Source organism: Aulonocara sp. 'chitande type north' Nkhata Bay, linkage group LG22 (assembly GCF_057382095.1).
Source record: "Aulonocara sp. 'chitande type north' Nkhata Bay isolate Kocher_YH1m ecotype deep benthic linkage group LG22, A_spYH_male_GT1.1, whole genome shotgun sequence".
Classification (NCBI taxonomy): domain Eukaryota; kingdom Metazoa; phylum Chordata; class Actinopteri; order Cichliformes; family Cichlidae; genus Aulonocara; species Aulonocara sp. 'chitande type north' Nkhata Bay.
This window is the reverse complement of record NC_141364.1, coordinates 8,381,888-8,399,066: the sequence shown is the minus strand read 5'-3', so window position 1 is coordinate 8,399,066 and position 17,179 is coordinate 8,381,888. Positions and strand designations below refer to the sequence as shown.

At 44.6% G+C, this 17,179-nt stretch overlaps 1 protein-coding gene across 13 annotated transcripts in view; it reads left to right on the top strand.

Moving 5' to 3' along the window:
- macf1a (microtubule actin crosslinking factor 1a) overlaps positions 1-17,179 on the top strand; it is a 228,834-nt gene that overhangs the window by 168,034 nt on the left and 43,621 nt on the right. For all 13 annotated transcript variants that reach the window (XM_086281216.1, XM_086281224.1, XM_086281220.1 and 10 more), the window contains 4 exons: positions 4-192; positions 272-478; positions 1,744-2,061; positions 2,161-2,343. In XM_086281216.1, the coding sequence (XP_086137342.1) occupies positions 4-192; positions 272-478; positions 1,744-2,061; positions 2,161-2,343 (897 nt within the window). The remainder of the gene's footprint in view (positions 1-3; positions 193-271; positions 479-1,743; positions 2,062-2,160; positions 2,344-17,179) is intronic.

Below are 17,179 nucleotides of genomic sequence, written 5' to 3'. Positions count from 1 at the left end.
TAGGTACGTGATGAGAAGGCTCAGCTGAACCGGAGGGTAGATGGACTGGGCGAAAGCCTCCACAATCGCACCGCCCAGCTGGAGGAGCTGGCCAGCCGTCTGAAGGAGTTTGAAGAAGGTAGACAGGCAGTGGAGAGGAGACTGGAGGCTGCCAAGCACCAAATCGAAGTGCAGGAGGCTCTAGGACCTCAGGTACTGAAAAGCATTGATCATTAACCTTCACACTTACGTTATTGCCAGCAGTGACCACATCGCCTTCTTTCACATTCAGGCATGCAGTGCCAAAAGCCTGGAGAGGTTGAGAAGTCAGCAGGAGAGTCTGAGATCCTTGCAGCCTCAGGTGGTCTACCTGAGAGACCTGGCTCAGGGGCTGGTGCAGGATGCACCCCAGACACCAGGAGGCAGCACAGAGGGAACACGGAGACTCCAGGAGCAGGCCAAAGATGCAGAGAAAGAGTATGAAGATGTTACTGACAAGGTGGGGAGCAGGGTCATTGTAATTAAAAAGGGAGGGGGTTTGTTAAAGTTTCTTTAATGTACTCGGGCATCAGATACATCTGTGTTTATCAAAAAGGGTGAACTTCCTATTCCCTGATTACCTGTACGTGGCCTGGAATTGTCTAAAATATACTTGATGCACATATTAAAGTGCCAAATCTGCCACCCGGGAACATGCTTTGGTAAAACAGCAGGATGTGACAAAGGGGCAGTGATGAAAGGAGCCATAAAAGTTGATGAAACCCAACCAGCAATTTTTGCAATCTGGACTGAAGACATGTTTTACCACCGGACGAACGATTTATTCCAAGGGTCATTGTGTGAGAGGGTGTCTGATCTAGTGAGTGTGCCAGTGAACTGAGGGAGAGCAGAACAGCTATAGCTGTCAGAGTTTGGCTGTTAATGTTATAGTAGTGATGCTGTGTATGGTCGGTGTGGACGTTCAGCACTTTGTCACAGTTTGAAATGTAAACCAGAGCGTTCAGAATTCAGCGCCCATAACGTTTCATCTTATTTCTGCAATCCAGCTTCCATATATTCCATTTAAGGTCACAACTACCACACAACTTCTCACTGTATACAGTATCGAAGCCATCAGGCTACGCTGGGATCCTCTAAGATGTTTTATTTACCTTTTTTAAAACAAGACAAACTATCGATCTGATGACATTGCTGCCGAGGAAACAGTTCTGCGGTGCTTTGCGCAATGATGCTTCTACTGTCCCTTCCTTGCACCTACACAGACGAAATCTATTTATACTCGCTGCTGTGTTGCATCATTTTCTGGTTTGGTTACACGTTGTTCTCTAGCCTTGAGCTGTTGCTTTGGACAGAAAATATTACCACACAGGCTTCTCTCTGTCTGATTAATTTGTGGTTTGAACAAGCAGTCTTCTGTTCTAAGCTGATATCATTACTGGGTCTCTATTCTTATTAAATTTCTGGTTCTTGTTTGTTGCTTTTGTTGCTTTTTTAAAAAAAAAGAAAATATTTCCAAAAAAGTAGTCACTGCACTGAAAAGCAAAAAGTCGTCATGCTCTTTCTGCCCTTTCATTTGTGATGTTTTCTGGTTTGACGCTTCAGAGAAAAGAGATTTCATGTCAGAGTAAAACGTGGGGAGATGGTCTTTCAGTTGTAAGGCAGATGCTGCTGTATTTTTAAATCTCTTTAACGTGTGTTGTTAAATTAATGCATTTTAAGGTCAAGTACAATCATAGTTAAATACTTGTTATCCTCCTCCATCAGATCGAGCAGTGCTGCTCCTCCCTGGAGTCACGGCTGCAGGGCGTCGGCGAGGTCCAGGCTCACGTGCGGGACGTCTTCTCACGTCTCGCCGACCTTGATGATGAACTGGACTCCTTCAGTCCCGTTGGACGCGACGCGGACTCCTTGGCCTCTCAGGCCGACGCCCTGAAGGGCTTCCTCTCCCGTCTGGCCAACCTCAGGACTGAGCTGGAGGGCCACGCGTCAGAGTGTACCACCATGCTGCGGCGCGAAGGCTCCTCTCCCGACCTCCTCGCACTCAGGAGGGAGACGGAGGCTTTGAGCCGCCAGGCCGGCAAGGTGAGTGAAGAGGACGCTGATGTGATGGAGGTTATCCTGACTCGTGGCGGCTTTGGTAAATGTTAGTAACATCCTTGATTTGTGTTTTCTGCTCTCTAGCTGAGTGAACGCGGCCAGGCCAGGTTGGACCAAATCGAGGATGCTGCGGACCGTGTTCGTGATTTCTACAGGCTGGTGGCTGAGCTGCAAGGCCTGCTGGGAAGAGCAGAAGAGAATCTGAATGCGCAGGGCCTGGTTGGCACAGAGGTGGAGATGATTAAGCAGCAGCTGCAGGAGTTCAAGGTAGGACTCACTGGTTATTAACGTGGATGTGTGCAGTCTGTGTGTGTGTGACTGTGAAAGCAGCGAGTTTGCAGCCACTGAATTTGTTGTCACTGAATGTTTTGAGGTTTTTCAACAAGGAATCAGATTTGCAGTAGTTTGTACCAAATCTTCTTTTTTCCTTGTTACATTCAGCTCGATTGTGTGATTTCCACTGTTCATTGTTATGACTACAGTATATGTATGATTCTGAGAAGACAAGAGTTTATCATCGGCTCAGGCGGGTATTGTGTCTGCTCGTCGACGACATGCAAGAATCTAAAATAGCTCTGGGTGAACGGGTTGTTCGTGTTTGTGTGTCTCCCTTCTCATGATGCCATTGAAATGAAATTGCACAGATACACAGCGACTCTTCAGCGTAACATGAGCTTTGATTTAGAGCTGCGTGTGTGTGAGTGAGTTATGAATAGTGACATTCAATATGTGTCTCTGAGGGGGTCTGTATCTGTGCTCTTCCTCTTGCTCATCTCTCTAGAGACCATGAGGTACATGGGTGGGGGTGAGTGTGTGTGTGTGTGTGGGGGGGACTCCTGTTGTGCATCAGGACTCGGACACGGTGATTAGCTGAGTCACATGTCTCTTTGAAACGCCTGACACGCTGCTGAATCACGCAGCTCCTGTTCTTTTAAGGATAGTTGTGGTTCTGTCAACATTTCCAGCCAATATGTGAACGCACTCTCCCTCCCTCAAATACTTATGACGCCCCTCCCTCCTCGTGATGTTCAAGCCCCGCCCAGCTAGCGTTTTTACCTCGTTAGCCTCGTCACTGTGGTGATGGAAAATGATCTAAATTTGATCCCGAGGCAAAACGAGTCTATTTTTTCCTTTTCTTGTGGTTGAGACGAGCTCGGGTTCTGTAAACACAAGGAATGGCTGTACTGTCTTTGTTTGTGCTGCTCCTTTTTACCTCGAGGATTTGAGGCGTTTGAGGACACGTTTCCCAGCGTGAGTCTTCGGTGGTAGTCTGGGCGTTACATAAACTTTCTAAACCATATAAATACAGCTTGCACTACACAGAGAGTGCGGTTTTAAGCTTATAACATACAACATTAGATACTGAGAGGCTGCTAGCCACCACAGAACCACCCAGCTTCAGACTTCAATCAAACCAAGATTTGATCAAATATTTTGAATCCTGTGTTGCAAATTTACAGTTTACGGGTTTAACAATTACTAAGAGGCTGGAGCTGAAAGATTAGAAAAGAAAAATAAAGCAAATGACACATTTGCTGAGTAGAAATTAAATTGCCTGTAAAATTACTGGAAGGACTCCTGAAGACGTGACCTCTGTAAGAAGTTTATTTTGTCCTGTTAACAGCCCATAACCCAAAGTTTCTGGATTTACAACAACACAAACACAGCACATTCTTTTCAAGTTGCTTCACAACTTCAATCGACAGCTGACTTATTGTGGCAGAAGACTGAACTGCAGGAAAATAAATACTGGAGTAAGAAATGTGATAATTCTGAGCCAGTGGATCCAAATTTAGGATCTGACTGTTTACACACCGCATGTTTACAGTGAGGTATTAACCTAAATAATGAAATCCTTAATCCTGTATGTACTGTAATACTGTAAGTTGTCATTAAGACATAACTGTTTACAGCTCGTTCTGCATTTAAAGAAAAAAATCCCGCTGGGAGAAACTCCTGGCACCTCCAGTGTTCGGTTCACAGGCCTAGGCTAGTCTTTCAGTCTGACTTCTCTCGTTAACGAGTACATTTTCTTGACATGATGTAATATCCTGTCCACTTTAGACAACTATGTGAGAGCTCAGGAGTAGAAAGCAAGGAGTCCCACGCACAGTCAGTGCATTTTCTGCCATCTGCAGCTTGTGGCGCTCCAGGAAGGTCCTGCTTTTTCAGGATGATCGATGACTCGCATAATATGGGCGCTAATCATTTTTTTGCACACGACAAATTTAGTCTGAGTCGTCCTCGTCCCCTTGAGAGCGATCATCTCCGCTGTTGTCGAGATGCGTGGGTGGATCAAAGAAGAGTTTTTACTCATTCCATGTGACTCTTTGTTCCTGTTTCTCTTCATCCTCAACTTTTTAAACCTCTGCACCTTTCTTGTTTTCTTCCATCCTAATTTGATTATTCGGATATATTGAAACATCTTAATTTCCGGTGCGCCTCCTTCTTGGCCTACTAACCTTTCTTTGTGTGCGTTTCTGGGTTTTTCTCTCTTCTTCCCCCTCACCGGGCTCTTAATGAGAGCGAGCCGAGGGAATGTGTAGCAGAGAACAAACAAATAGAGGAGATAAAGAGCTGCTGAAAGAAGAAGGGAAGGATGAGAGGAGAGATCCAGATAAATAGGCTACACTTGAAAAACGGAGCCACATCAAAGAGTCTGAAGCTCCGTCAAATATTTTGCACTTGAATTAATCATGTTAGCGAGCAGATCTGCAGGTGTACTAATGCGCCATATGACTGGGAGTAATTAGGTCAAAGCAATATTTCAGTGTTTACAAGGTTTAAAGAGGCAACTGATATTATTTTTTATCAAATAAAGCATGTTTCATATTAATAATAAGCAGCTTTTCCAGCATATTTTCATTTTGATGCAGAAAAGAAATCGCTTAACAAGATTTTAGCCCTTAAATGAGTTTACACAAGCACGCATCATACGCATGGTGACAAGAAAAAATGTTTCTTAATTAAATACAGTGAAGGTATTATCTAATGTTCAATTTATTTGTGGATTACGCTCACACGCTATTTTTCCCTGGTTAATAAATCTGGCCCTCGGGATCTTCCCTATAATGTCTATACAGATTTCATTGTTCTCAGATGATGAAGCAAAGCTGCAGCATCGCTCAAGCTCAATCTCCGATCAAATAAAGAAACATACATACAGCTACATAACTTGACACACGACAATAAAATGCCCATACCGCCTTAAAAAGCCACGAGCATGGCTGTAGACCTGATAAATGGTCTACTCTATTTGCTACAGTGTGAAATTGCAGCATTTCAGCTGTAGTGAAACAGACGCAATCAAAATATAAGTCAAATATTCCATCGCGTGTCTGTATGTGTTATTTAAGAGGTAAATAGTTTGTGTTGTTTTTCAGTGATGAAGACCTTTCCTCTATTAAAGCTGTGAACTGTGAGCCGAGGTGCAGACAGACTGCAAAAATATCACGGGCAGAATGTATAATAGCTACTGTCTGCAGGGTATGTAGAGCATGGAGAAATGGTCTGTCACTCTATCTGGGGGCAGGGGGGGTATTTATAGGAGGGCACCGAAGAGAGGATAGCAGGGGGGATATTGTGAAGAATCGAGAAAAAGACAAACTATCGGGCAGGATTACAGATACACAGGGAAAGATGAGGAATTTTGTGATAGACGGTTTACGTTGCTCTGGTCTTCTGTCTGACCCCGTTTTGACTTTTTTCATTTTTTTTCTTGGTAGCTGAAGAATATCTTGTCCTGTGTCTTCTAATAGTCTTGAGATGAGAAAATGTCTTTCGTCCACTTTTGTGAACCAGCCCTCCTGGTTTTGTTTTTTTCCCCTCCACCTCTCTCTCTGTTTCACTCTCTCTGTAACCGATCCAGGCTCATTTCAAACCTAAACATGTCTGTCTGGCTCTAAAACAGACCGGGCCACCCCTCTCCCCTCTCTTCAGCCCCCTTCCCCTCCCCCAACAGACCCCTTTTCCAATCCAGAGAGATGATGTCATGCCAATGCTTAAAAAGACCAGTGGGCTCAAGATGAGGTGTGTGTGTGTGTGTGTGTGTGTGTGGGGGGGGGGGGGGTATGGGTGGAGGCTAGCCGTGGGATGATGGGGTCATGGGAGTGGGTGGTGATGTTGTCAGATTATTGTTTAAAGTTCCCAATGGTGATCTCACAGAGGCTTACTGAGTCAATGAGGGTGCGAGAGAGCAGTCTCCTTCTGCTCTTTGTCTCTTTATTAGCATTCCTGTTACACTGCGATTTATTCAAGACACTCCGAGCCTCGGAAACATCATTTTGTTCTTAGATAAACATCTAAAAGTTTGGCTGTGAGAAACTGAAAGTGAGCAGATGTCACTGACTGAAAAATGTGATGTTTAATGTAAAAGTTTTTTGGCAGGGGTTGAAAATCCAAGAAACCGCCACCTCGATGTCACCCACGGGTTTGTGAAGCCTCATTTTGAATCTCGATTTTAGCATTTTGACCTTCACTGTGTTGTTATTTCAAACCAAGAAGTGCTAATGTGTGAGCTAGGTTATCAAGCTCCATCACTAGACTGTATGGGTACACATGCACATATACCTGTTAATTAGTGCTAAGTAACATCTAAATTAAACTAGTATTTAACTATAACCAGGGCACAAACTTCTTGAACAGACTGTTCAGTTCATTAAAACCATGAATTGGGCTGAGAGGTTGAGTTTAGTAACGGAGTTAACAGAGAAAGCAGACACGCCCCTAATGAGGAAGTCTTAATAATATTTAGGCAGGTGAGTGTTAAGAAATCCCATGCAGAGTTGTCATGATGGAAAAAAGTAGCTTTAAAGACCAAATCTTTTTTAATAATGAGACTATGCATTTTAACGAGTCGGCCTCAAGTGGCCACTAGAAGAACTGCAGCTTTACTACTTTGTTTTGCTCATTTTTAACCCCGAAAGCTTGTTTATATCTCTCAAATCAAGAAGCCAGTAGCAGCTTTGTTCGGGTAAGCAGAGCTAAAAAGTAACATCAGTGTACTAACATACTGATGTTTACCATTTTTACTGTCTCAGTATTCTTAAAATAGCTAATCAGAACGAGACATTAGTTTTCTCATGAAACACATTATTGGACTTTGATCTGATTATCGTGCCAGATGAAAAAAGGGAGGCTAACAAAAGTTAATGCAGTTCATTTATCAGTGGGTGCATAAATGTTTGCTCTTTGTCCAAGTCTATTCAAAAGGTTCCAGTAAATCATAAAACGTTTCAGTCTGGTCTATGTGTTCGTTCTCAAACCCTTGTTGCATTGGCACTGATTTAATAATATGCCTTTAGGAGAACATGTACGATGTAATGAGCCGGCAGTGCTGCTGCCTGCCTGGCTCTCTGTTCCCAGCAAGAGTTTTGCCATTTATCATGTACATGTTTATACTTGGCCATCCTGTTTTCACATATGCGCTACCGTGGAATCTGTGTTTGTATTTAGGGTTGCTCTGTGGCCTGATGAGAGGTGTGTATGCACTGCGCATCAGAGGATGCTTCTAATTCCAGTCTTTTTCGGGTTGCAACCGGAATCTCAGCTGTCTGCTCACCCCACCCTCACACACAAGTACGCACACACGCACATCAGGGTGTGGCTTCAACATCTCTCTGCATGCCCCTGGCTCCCCTCGTCCCTAAGCAGCTGACATAGTCTCTGGGTGGGATGAGAAGGCGCGCACACATATTCACACTGGTGATTTAGCAGAGGGGCGTTAGGAGGCTCTAAACCCATAACTGCAGATGGACATTCCTGGGAAGGGCTGGTTAGTCTGGGTGACATCGGCACAGCAGGCATCTGTGTGTCCTTGTGTGCACACGTTTTTGTTAAAATCCCAGTTCTAAATCATGCCTGCGCACCTCCTCTGTCTTCACCCCTTCCATATCCTCCTCCCTCGCACCTTTTTCCTCCTCTCCGCTGTGTCAGCCTCCTTCGTCTCTCCTCTCCACCTCGCCATGCGCTAGTTTTCAGTCCTCCAAGAATCTGCAAGCCTGTGACTCACTGTCCTTCCCCGCACCGACTGTGTCAGCAGCTATTTAATGATGGGTGTAGAAGTCGAGCCAAACTGGGCCAGTAGCTCACTGGTCGTCATTTGGCCCGCTGTGAAGCTGGAACATGGCCTATTTTCACCTATAAGGTTGTTTGCGCATTTAGTCCTTTATCCTTCGGTAAGCAGCAGTAAGGTGGATGCAGATATTGAACCTTTCAGCGCCCCAAATGTTGTGCTGTTTTCCAGTTAGTCATACATTCCTAGATAAAACTTCTTGGGAAGATTTTTTTGACTTTCACATATTTATGATTGTGTAATTTCTTTGTAATTTAACCAGCTAACCATGACTCTTGAGAGAAAAGCAAAATTCTTTTGCACTACAAGAACAGTGGTAACATTACTAATACACTCACAAACACACAGAGTCAGCGTACAAATGTAAAGGTGTAATATAAAAACTTATTATTAATGTTAAAGCTAAAAAAAAAACCCTGAAACATCAAAACAAGTCCTGATCAAAAGCAGGAGCAGTGAAGTCACCTTCAGTGGATTCAGTAAAAACCGTTTAGGTGATTAATTGCACTTAATCTGACAAATAGAAAACATATGATACTGAGTGAATCCAGTCGATGCTCCCAGCCTTATATTTTTGAAGTTCGGCTTGTCTAATGGAACTGAAAAGTTTGTGTGCTGTCAGTAGAGTTCAGTGTGTCAGAACCCAGTAACCCTCCCATGACTCCCCGCCTAATCCAAGTCATACATCATCTGGACGGCAACTCTGTTTACTGGCTCTCTGAATTTTCCTGGACTACTTTCTGTCTCTCTGATCTCTTTCTGTCTGCATATTCGTGTCTAATGCGAGTGTGTGAGTCTGTGTGTAAGCCAAAGACAGATTCAGTGTGTGTCTGAGGTCATGACTCTTATTTTTACTGCTGCATTTTCTTTTTGTCCCTCTGAGAGGCCGATTGGATCAAAGTAATATAATTTATCTTATCCTAAAACCTGAGCCTTTCGGCTGGACCTTTTTATAACACACACATTTACACAGATGTTTCACTTCAGTATACATCTGAAAACGACTGAGAAGTGAGCAACTGTTTTGTCTGTGATCAAAATGTGTCCGGGATGGTGTGAGTTAACGCGCATATATACGTGTGTGTGTGTGTGTGTGTGTGTGTCTTGGCCTCCCTCCTCTCAGGTCCTATATTGTTTCAGCTGTTGTGAATTAGAAAGGTATGCCACAGCTCAGCCCGGTCTTCTCGCTCTCGCTTTTTTCCTCGCTCTTTCTCTCAGTTCAGAGAAATTCGACAATACTGACATAAATATTTTCACAAAACTTGTCCAACAGGACCCGATAAGATGGAACTCGATATCATTCTTCTCTCTCCAAATACTGGGCATAATAAAATAAACATAATAAAACTGAATAATGCTGCAGGTCAAGCCAAGATAGACTTCCTTGACACTTGAAAATGTTTAGAAAAGAATTAGTGTAACATTTATTCTTATGACCTCTGCACCAAATATCGAGGCATTAAAGCTAACAGTGTAATATAATATTTGCTAAACTTTATAGACACGTTTCAGACCAACGTATACAGCCTTTCAAACAACTTGTCTTTTTTTTTTTTTACAAAAGGTCTTGCTCATACCAGCAAACCATTTTCTTCATGCGTTACAGCAGCGCTGCCAAAAATAAAAGAAACAAACTGTCGTTTTGAGTCAGATTGTGAGTTTTGATGTGAAACACAGCAGATCTGTGCAGCTTTTACTTGTTTTTCTAGGCAAACCCAGAAGTTGGTGCCATGCTGGCTTCCTAGACAAAAAGCTTTCATTTTTGTGTTATCACAGTAAATAAGATCTGTGTGTGGTGTGGGAAAAGTTATTGGTGCTTACCGGCTTTTTCCAGCAATGCGATCTTTACAAACTGATGCAGCTTTGATGATTTTTGAAGTTATGCAAAAGCAAAATGCACAAACTCTATGGTCTCATTTAGCGACTAGTACAACAAAGACATTCTCAGGGACACAGAAAAGCTTCTAAATTCACAAGTTAAGCATTTGCTTTCTTTGTAACCTTTCACTGTTTTATGCTGAATAAAAAGAATAAAAGCTGTATCATTTCTGAACCTTGGGTTAACTGTACCGTATTTTCTGCACTATAAGGCGCACTTAAAATCCTTTAATTTTCTCAAAAATCTACCCTGTGTATGTACGAATTCTTATTGTGTTTACTGACCTCTAACCAATTTTATGTGGTACACGGCGTCATATCCATAGCACAACTTTGGTAAGCTATGAAGCTGCACTGCTTGATGGATTGTCGGAGCATTACGGCTACCGTAGTCAGGAGCCTCGTGGAGTAATCTGGGTCCAAAACTCCGTCCTCTTCAGGTCCCAAAGTCAAACGAACACTGCGGCATGACTGAGAGTTAAAAACTGTCTAAATTCTTTCATCTTTAATAAAATGATCAGCATTGCTGCTTTACCAGGTGTAACAATTAAGTTTAACATCCAGGCATCCATGAAAACAGAATTTATTAAATTCAGCGGAGTTAGAAGTTAGCAGGAAGTTAGCTCGCTAGTTTCCACCTAAACGTGATATAGCATGTTCTGACTGAGATTTCTGAAAAATTCAAACGTACTGCTCTGCTATCACTTCCAACATAAATGAAGACAGAAAAGTAAACAGCAGTGACGTTTGTGGGGTTACTGAAGTTGGACTAGCTGGTATATAATGATGCGCTACATGATCGCTAGCAAAACAGCTATGTTAGCATAACATTAGCACAGTGAACCCTAACAAGTATCAAATATAATTCTTGCTGTTTCGTGATGTAGTCAACCGTAAAGCTTGTAATGGTGGTTGTTTACCTTGTGCTTATTGCGACTGTCATCCGCCTTATGATGGCATATAATAAACAATAAATAAATGCCATGGCTGAGAGCAAACACACTGAATGAGAGATTTTTGGGCCAGGAGGGTGGTGTAAGATCCCAGTGAGTGCGAGTCAGGTGTGTGAACGTGGATGTGTGGGAGGAGGAAGAGGCTCGAATAAAAACAGCAGAGGAGGCATGCCAGAAAGAAAAAGGGGGATGACCTCTGGATTTGACTCCTTGGCAGGCTGCCTCACAGGTGCTGTGTGTGGGTGAGAGAGAGAAACATGAGGTCACTGAAAACGGAGGATCAGCCTATTTTTACACACTAAAACTGATCAAATGGTGTAATCCACCTCAGAGAGCTGACCTCCAAAGTGTTTATAATGTGGAAAGTCCTTCCTGCATTAATCGCACATGGACGTTAAACTCCATCTGTAACATAGACTGCTGGCTGCCAGCTGAATGAAAACACACTGCAGGGTTTGGCTGGGGAGAGTGTGAAGTTCTTGTTTTCCTAAAAGAATGTGTGTGTGTTTGTGTTTATGCATTTGTGTGTGTTCACATGCAGGCTAATTTACCGTTAAATTGAAATGCACACAAGCAGCTGCCTACCTGCAACACACACAAAGCAAATCGGCCCCGAAAATCTGCAAAGTTTCAAACTACCATTATGACCATCATTGGTGTGTTTATGTGATTGGCAGGTGCTTTTATTGAACATGTTGTGCGCGATGGTGGATGTGCGTGCCTGTTTTTACTCAGAGGTGTTCGTGGTGTTTTTGTATGTGGGTCCTTGTCCTCTTTGTGTGTCTCTCTCTCTCAGACTGAGGAAGCTTGAGAACAATAAATGCTTTCACATGCACACAGGCAGGTGAAACGCTCTGCTAGTTAATATAAAACTACCCCTGAGAGTTGGAAAAAGGGAGGGTGATGGAGATGGCAGTTACTTTTTTTTTCCTGCTACCAGGTTACTACAGAGGGGGAGGGAGATTGAAAAGCAAGATGTTGACGAGGAAAATGACATTAAATGGCAGCGGTTTGAAGAGACGGATTATAGATTTACTTTGGCTCGTGGAGGAGGAGGGAGAGGGGGGAAAAAAGTATATTTTCCTGTCGACAGGTGTTCCCCCAAGAGCAAATAAACGACCCAGAAAAGTCAATAATACATACTTTATGCCCTCCACCTGTGTTTGTGTTAATGTCACTTAGCCACACTAAGTGGTTTCAAGCCTCTAGGTGCAGACAAAGGCAGTGTGAGCCTTTAACTCGGAAAGCAGGCCATTTAGTGCACACTGCACCTTGGTAAAGTTTGCACCACAGGATCGGCCCCGGGGAAAATTAAAGCCCTAATCCTTACGCTCTTTTACTCCTCTCCGCCTCTAAACAGCCTCACTACTGCTCATCCCATCAACTGTGTGACTGTTAAACTAGCTGAGACGACTGAGGAATGAGTGGAAATCATAGTAAAGCAGGGCAGCGCAAGTGGATCCGCAGAGGACTTGACTAATCAAATTTAATCTTTAGCCAATCCAGGGGGCACGGGTGGAGGCACAGACAATGCGGCCTGTCAGTAGTCAATGAGGTAAAGAGGGGGTAGGGTTAATTTAAATGAATAAATTAAACTAGCCTAATCTAATTACCAGCCCCTCATCGTCCTTTTTGGCTCCTCCACTCTTCATTTTTTGTTTTTACTTTTTCCCCTCAGTGCCTGTCCTTCCTCCTCTCCTGGTAGCTGGCCCACATCTGCGAATGCTTGGCTTTAAACCTTGTTGTGGTCTGTGTAGAGGGGATTGTCAGTTAGCCGTGGGTCACGCGAGATTTTGCGAGCGCTGCATGCATGTGCGCGCGTGTGGGTGTGTGTAGCGAACTCTGTGACAAACCCCTTTTGTTTCTATGAAGACGTTTGCCTTGGACGCGGCAATGACAGCTGCAGGGCAACTGACAGAGAGGGGGTGGGTATTTGGAGGGAGGGCAGTTAAAAAGAAAGAGTGGAGTATTTAGCATATTTGACATGCAAGCCACGGGTTGATCTGTGCAACAGTTGAGAATGAGGGAGCTGTGAGGCGTTGCAAAGCAGTGGAGTAAGCTAGAGAGAAAGAAAGTAGGCTTTCCTCGATTCAGATCAGCTGCCAGGCTGCTTTAAACAAACAGTTGTGTTGAAAAAGGAAGACGAACCAGAGAATGAGGAGGAGGACGAGAACCACCACAACTGGCACTGAGCAGCCTGTAACTTTGGATGAGGAGAAGAAAAACAAAGTGGCTTAAAGTTCTCTACCTTTGGCATGTTGCCATGTTAGCTGGTATCCCCCTTCTGACTGAGTGGGTTGCTGCTCGGTGGTTTATTGCGGCCACCTGAAGAAGCTCCCTCCTCCTCCTCTCCTGTTTTTTTTTGTGCACAGCCCCTTTTCCTCTTGGCCCCTTGGTGTCTCCCTCTGACACACTCTCACACTCTCTCTCTCTCACACACACACACACACACACACACACACACACTCCTCTGCCGTGTTGGGTTTCAGTGAAGGCGCAGACGGGGAATGCACAAGTGGAGCCTGTGAATATCACAGACTTTTGTGTGTCTGTGTCTTCTCCATATTTATTTTTTACACGAGCAGCTCTTTTCCCTCTTTTTTTCTTGCTACCATCACTTGGACTGGACACCGAGAGAACTTGTGACTCAACTGAAACGTGGGAAAACTCTTTGACAACAGGGGCAGTAATGGAGTGAATAAAAACAGGCTGGACTTCCTCGTCTGCCTTCAGCCTGGACTATTGCTTTAGAGAAAAAAGAGAGCGACGGCTCATTGCTGATAAGCCTCATTCTCTGCCGTCGGCTAACAGTCCCACCCCCTCCTCTCCCTACCTCCATTCCTCCCTCCTCTCTTTCTTTTTCTTTGACTCTGTATCATTTCCCTCTGTGTGGACAGTGTTTTTGTCCTCATAGGAGGAGGGAGGAGTTTTACCCTTCGGAGAATTAAGAGTGGATTACAAAGCTGTGATGAATGCAGCCGTGAATGTAGCCTGCTCACATCGCTAGCCCCCTTCTCTCTCTTTTTTTCTCTCTCCCACAGTACCAAATCTGGCTACAGTGGCAGCCAGACAGTGTTAGTGAGATACTGTATTATAGTGCCTGCATGAAGCAAACTCTCAGCTGGGTTATCATATAGTCGTTTTTTTTAATTCATACTTTTTCTCCCCTTTATTTATTTTAAAACGGTTTTAATAGCATCCCTTTATCTAATCTGCTAATTTTATTTGGTAATCCTCTTCTGCACAGCCCTCTCTGGCTCCACGCTCCCTCTTAGCACACTGCCTCCTTTTCTCTCGCTACTTAACTCCCTAACACCTCTCTCTCTCTCTTTCTCTCCCTCTCTCTCTGCCTCTGTCGCATGTGTGGTTTTTTTTTTTTTTTTTCTTTGAGGGAGAGGAAACCAGCATGATTGGAGCACTTCCTGTGTTTTAAAACCAGTGCAGGAAACAGAACAAACGGAGCTGAATTCAAACACAAACAGCGAGAGTAGCGAGGGAGGCAGCCAGCGAGAGAGAGAGCGAGGGTGAGGTGAGGCGGGGGAGCAGCAAGAGAGCGAGAGTGAGAGGAAAAGAGGGAGATTTTTTTAGCAGCTGCAAACCATTTCAGCTCTGTAGTGGCCTGAGAACAGAGGCTGTGAGAGAAAGGAAAGGGAGAGGAAAGCTTGCGGAGCCCACACGTTTCAAAGGCAGAGAGGAGGAACTGCGTGGCACTTTGTTTCATTCTCACCACGGAGTCGAGACAGGAGAAAGAAGGCTGCGGAGAGAGAGCGAAAGGGAAGGGAGCGTATCCTGGGATTGTCTGCTGTAGAGAGGGGGAAGACCCTGCCTGCAAAGCAGAGCTCGGACTGGAGCTGGGAGGGCTGTCTGGGACTTTGCCCTCTGGATACAGTCCCACGACTCACCGCTCTGCCCTTCTCGCCTGCCTTCCTGCTTGCCTGGCTGGTCCAGGATCCAACCCCCAGCCCCCCTCCTTTCTCCTCTCTACCCCCAGATGCCCTCTTTCACTCCAGCCTCACCCCTCCAGGAGCATGCCTGCTTTCGATCCACGGTACCAGCTCTCCCCTGGAGCTGCAGATGATCCGAGGATAAGAGAGAAAGACAGCAGGATAAAAGAAAGGAGTTGAAGCATGGATGAGGATTTCTTCTGATTTCTCTTTGTTCGGGATACATTTTCATTAAATACGGGATAGTTGTATGGATTACGGAGTGGATTTTCTTTCACTAAAGACTGAATGACTGATAATCATACTGATGAGACGTTTTGGAAAAAATTCAGGGTTTTTCCTGCAGGCATAAACACTGACTCTTTGTGATGAAAGTGGAGGACAGAAAAAGACTGCCTGAACAGTGACTGGACCACAAAGTGGCATTGACTTGGTAAAGGAATTTCTATTTTCATGCATTTTCTTCTGCACCTTTTTTTTTTTGCCTTAAAAATCCTTTAAAAGATACAAACTTTTTCTCTTCTTTCCTGGATTTTATCTGTATTTTCCCTGCAAGAAATATTTTTGAAAATAAGAAGATAATAGTGAAACGTGTTCTCGGAGTTAGTACTTTGCTGTTCCTTGCACCCCACGCAGCCTTTCTTTTATATAACTGAGAGTGGGTTTTCTCACCTTAAAAGGAGACTTTTACACTTCCATGCCTGCCTCTCAGAGGCTGCTGAAGTTGTCCAAGCTCTCAGCCTTTTCCTGTTGTGCCACAGAGAAAAGAGGAGGCCAGAAAGGAAGGAAGGAGGCTAGAAGCTTGCAGGGGAGTCGAACCGGAGTCGAGGAATGAGTTGTTGTGCCTATACTTGAATATGAAGGAGAGGGGATTGCTTTGCCTTTCAGACAGCAAAACAAAGGGATGTTATCTGCATGGTGCTTGCCTCACCTTGGACTACTCAGAGGGGGAAATGACGACCGTTTCTTTCCCTTCCTCCCTGTGCTCATCCCTCTACCGTTTTTTCATTCCTAATAGTCTTTGAAATAAACAGAGCTGCTGATTAATATGGTGCCGAGGGGGTGGGCTGTCTCTCTCACTCCCCCGCTGATGCCACACAGCATCTCAGAAAGACACCGGAAGTGCTCAGCTGTTGAAGTGACATAGAAAGAACATAAGACTGCATAGTCGACATGACGCTGTGGATGGAAAATTTAATTTTCTTTTTGTTTTTCCAAATGTGAAGGATTGCAGCCACATGGACTGTCTATTTCTGTGGATCATTACACCAGGGACAATTAAAGGAACAGGACATCTTTTCCCACAAAGATTCCTTTTTAATTTACCTTTTTTCTCGGTTAATTTCTTTAAGTGTTGTGCCATACCTGCATCTTAACTCTCAGCACAATGGGGAAGCCCCTGAGCCGTCCAGACTGTCTGAGGCAGAACCCTCGCTGCCTTGGAAAAGGTGATGAGGACGAGGCGTACATAGAGGACTGTTACGTCCCCCAGCGATCAATTTATGATACCATGCGCATCAATGAGCAGATTGACCAAGGGACCAAACTGTGTCAACCTTCCAGGAGTACGTTGGGTTCAGGTGGGGAGGTGAGAGGAGAGGGAAGCACGCTATCCAGCAATGGCACTATTGCAGCTGATTTAGGTGGTGTTTTCGTCTCCAGGAGTGCAGACAATGCCGGAGGTGTGAGGAAACTGGATGAGAGGGTGATCTTTGATGCCTTAAAGCTAACTGGTGATGCTCAGATTATGTCACCTCCTGTTAGTATCGTAGGTTCAGGCTTGCCTATTGCTCCATCCTCATCAGCAGTTGGTGGGGTGGCTGCAGTGGCTAAGAGACGTCATCAGGGAAGCGATAAGAAAGACAATCCAAACCGGCGATCTTGGAAAGCCTTTATGCCCCCGAGTTATCCTGAGTTTGCAGAAAGACTTGAGATGTCCTCTGCTGAGGGGGCAGAGAAACGTTTGTCTGGGGCAGGGATTCCCATCTCTCCTCTACAACCTGTTCCTTCTCACCTCCCTCCATCTACCCCTACGTCCTCCATGCCTTCCTTGCCACCTTACACACCCTCTCCATTATCGTCTGCGCCCCACACTCCTCCTGTCCCCACCTCACCATCGCTGACACCCACACTCAGCCCTTTGCCTCCTCTTCAACATCCTCTCAGCAGGCAAAAGCAGGTTCATCCTGCTTTTCAGAAGCAACAGAGGGAGGCCCACGCAATGCCATCTCCTTCAAAAGAACAGCTACCTGCTC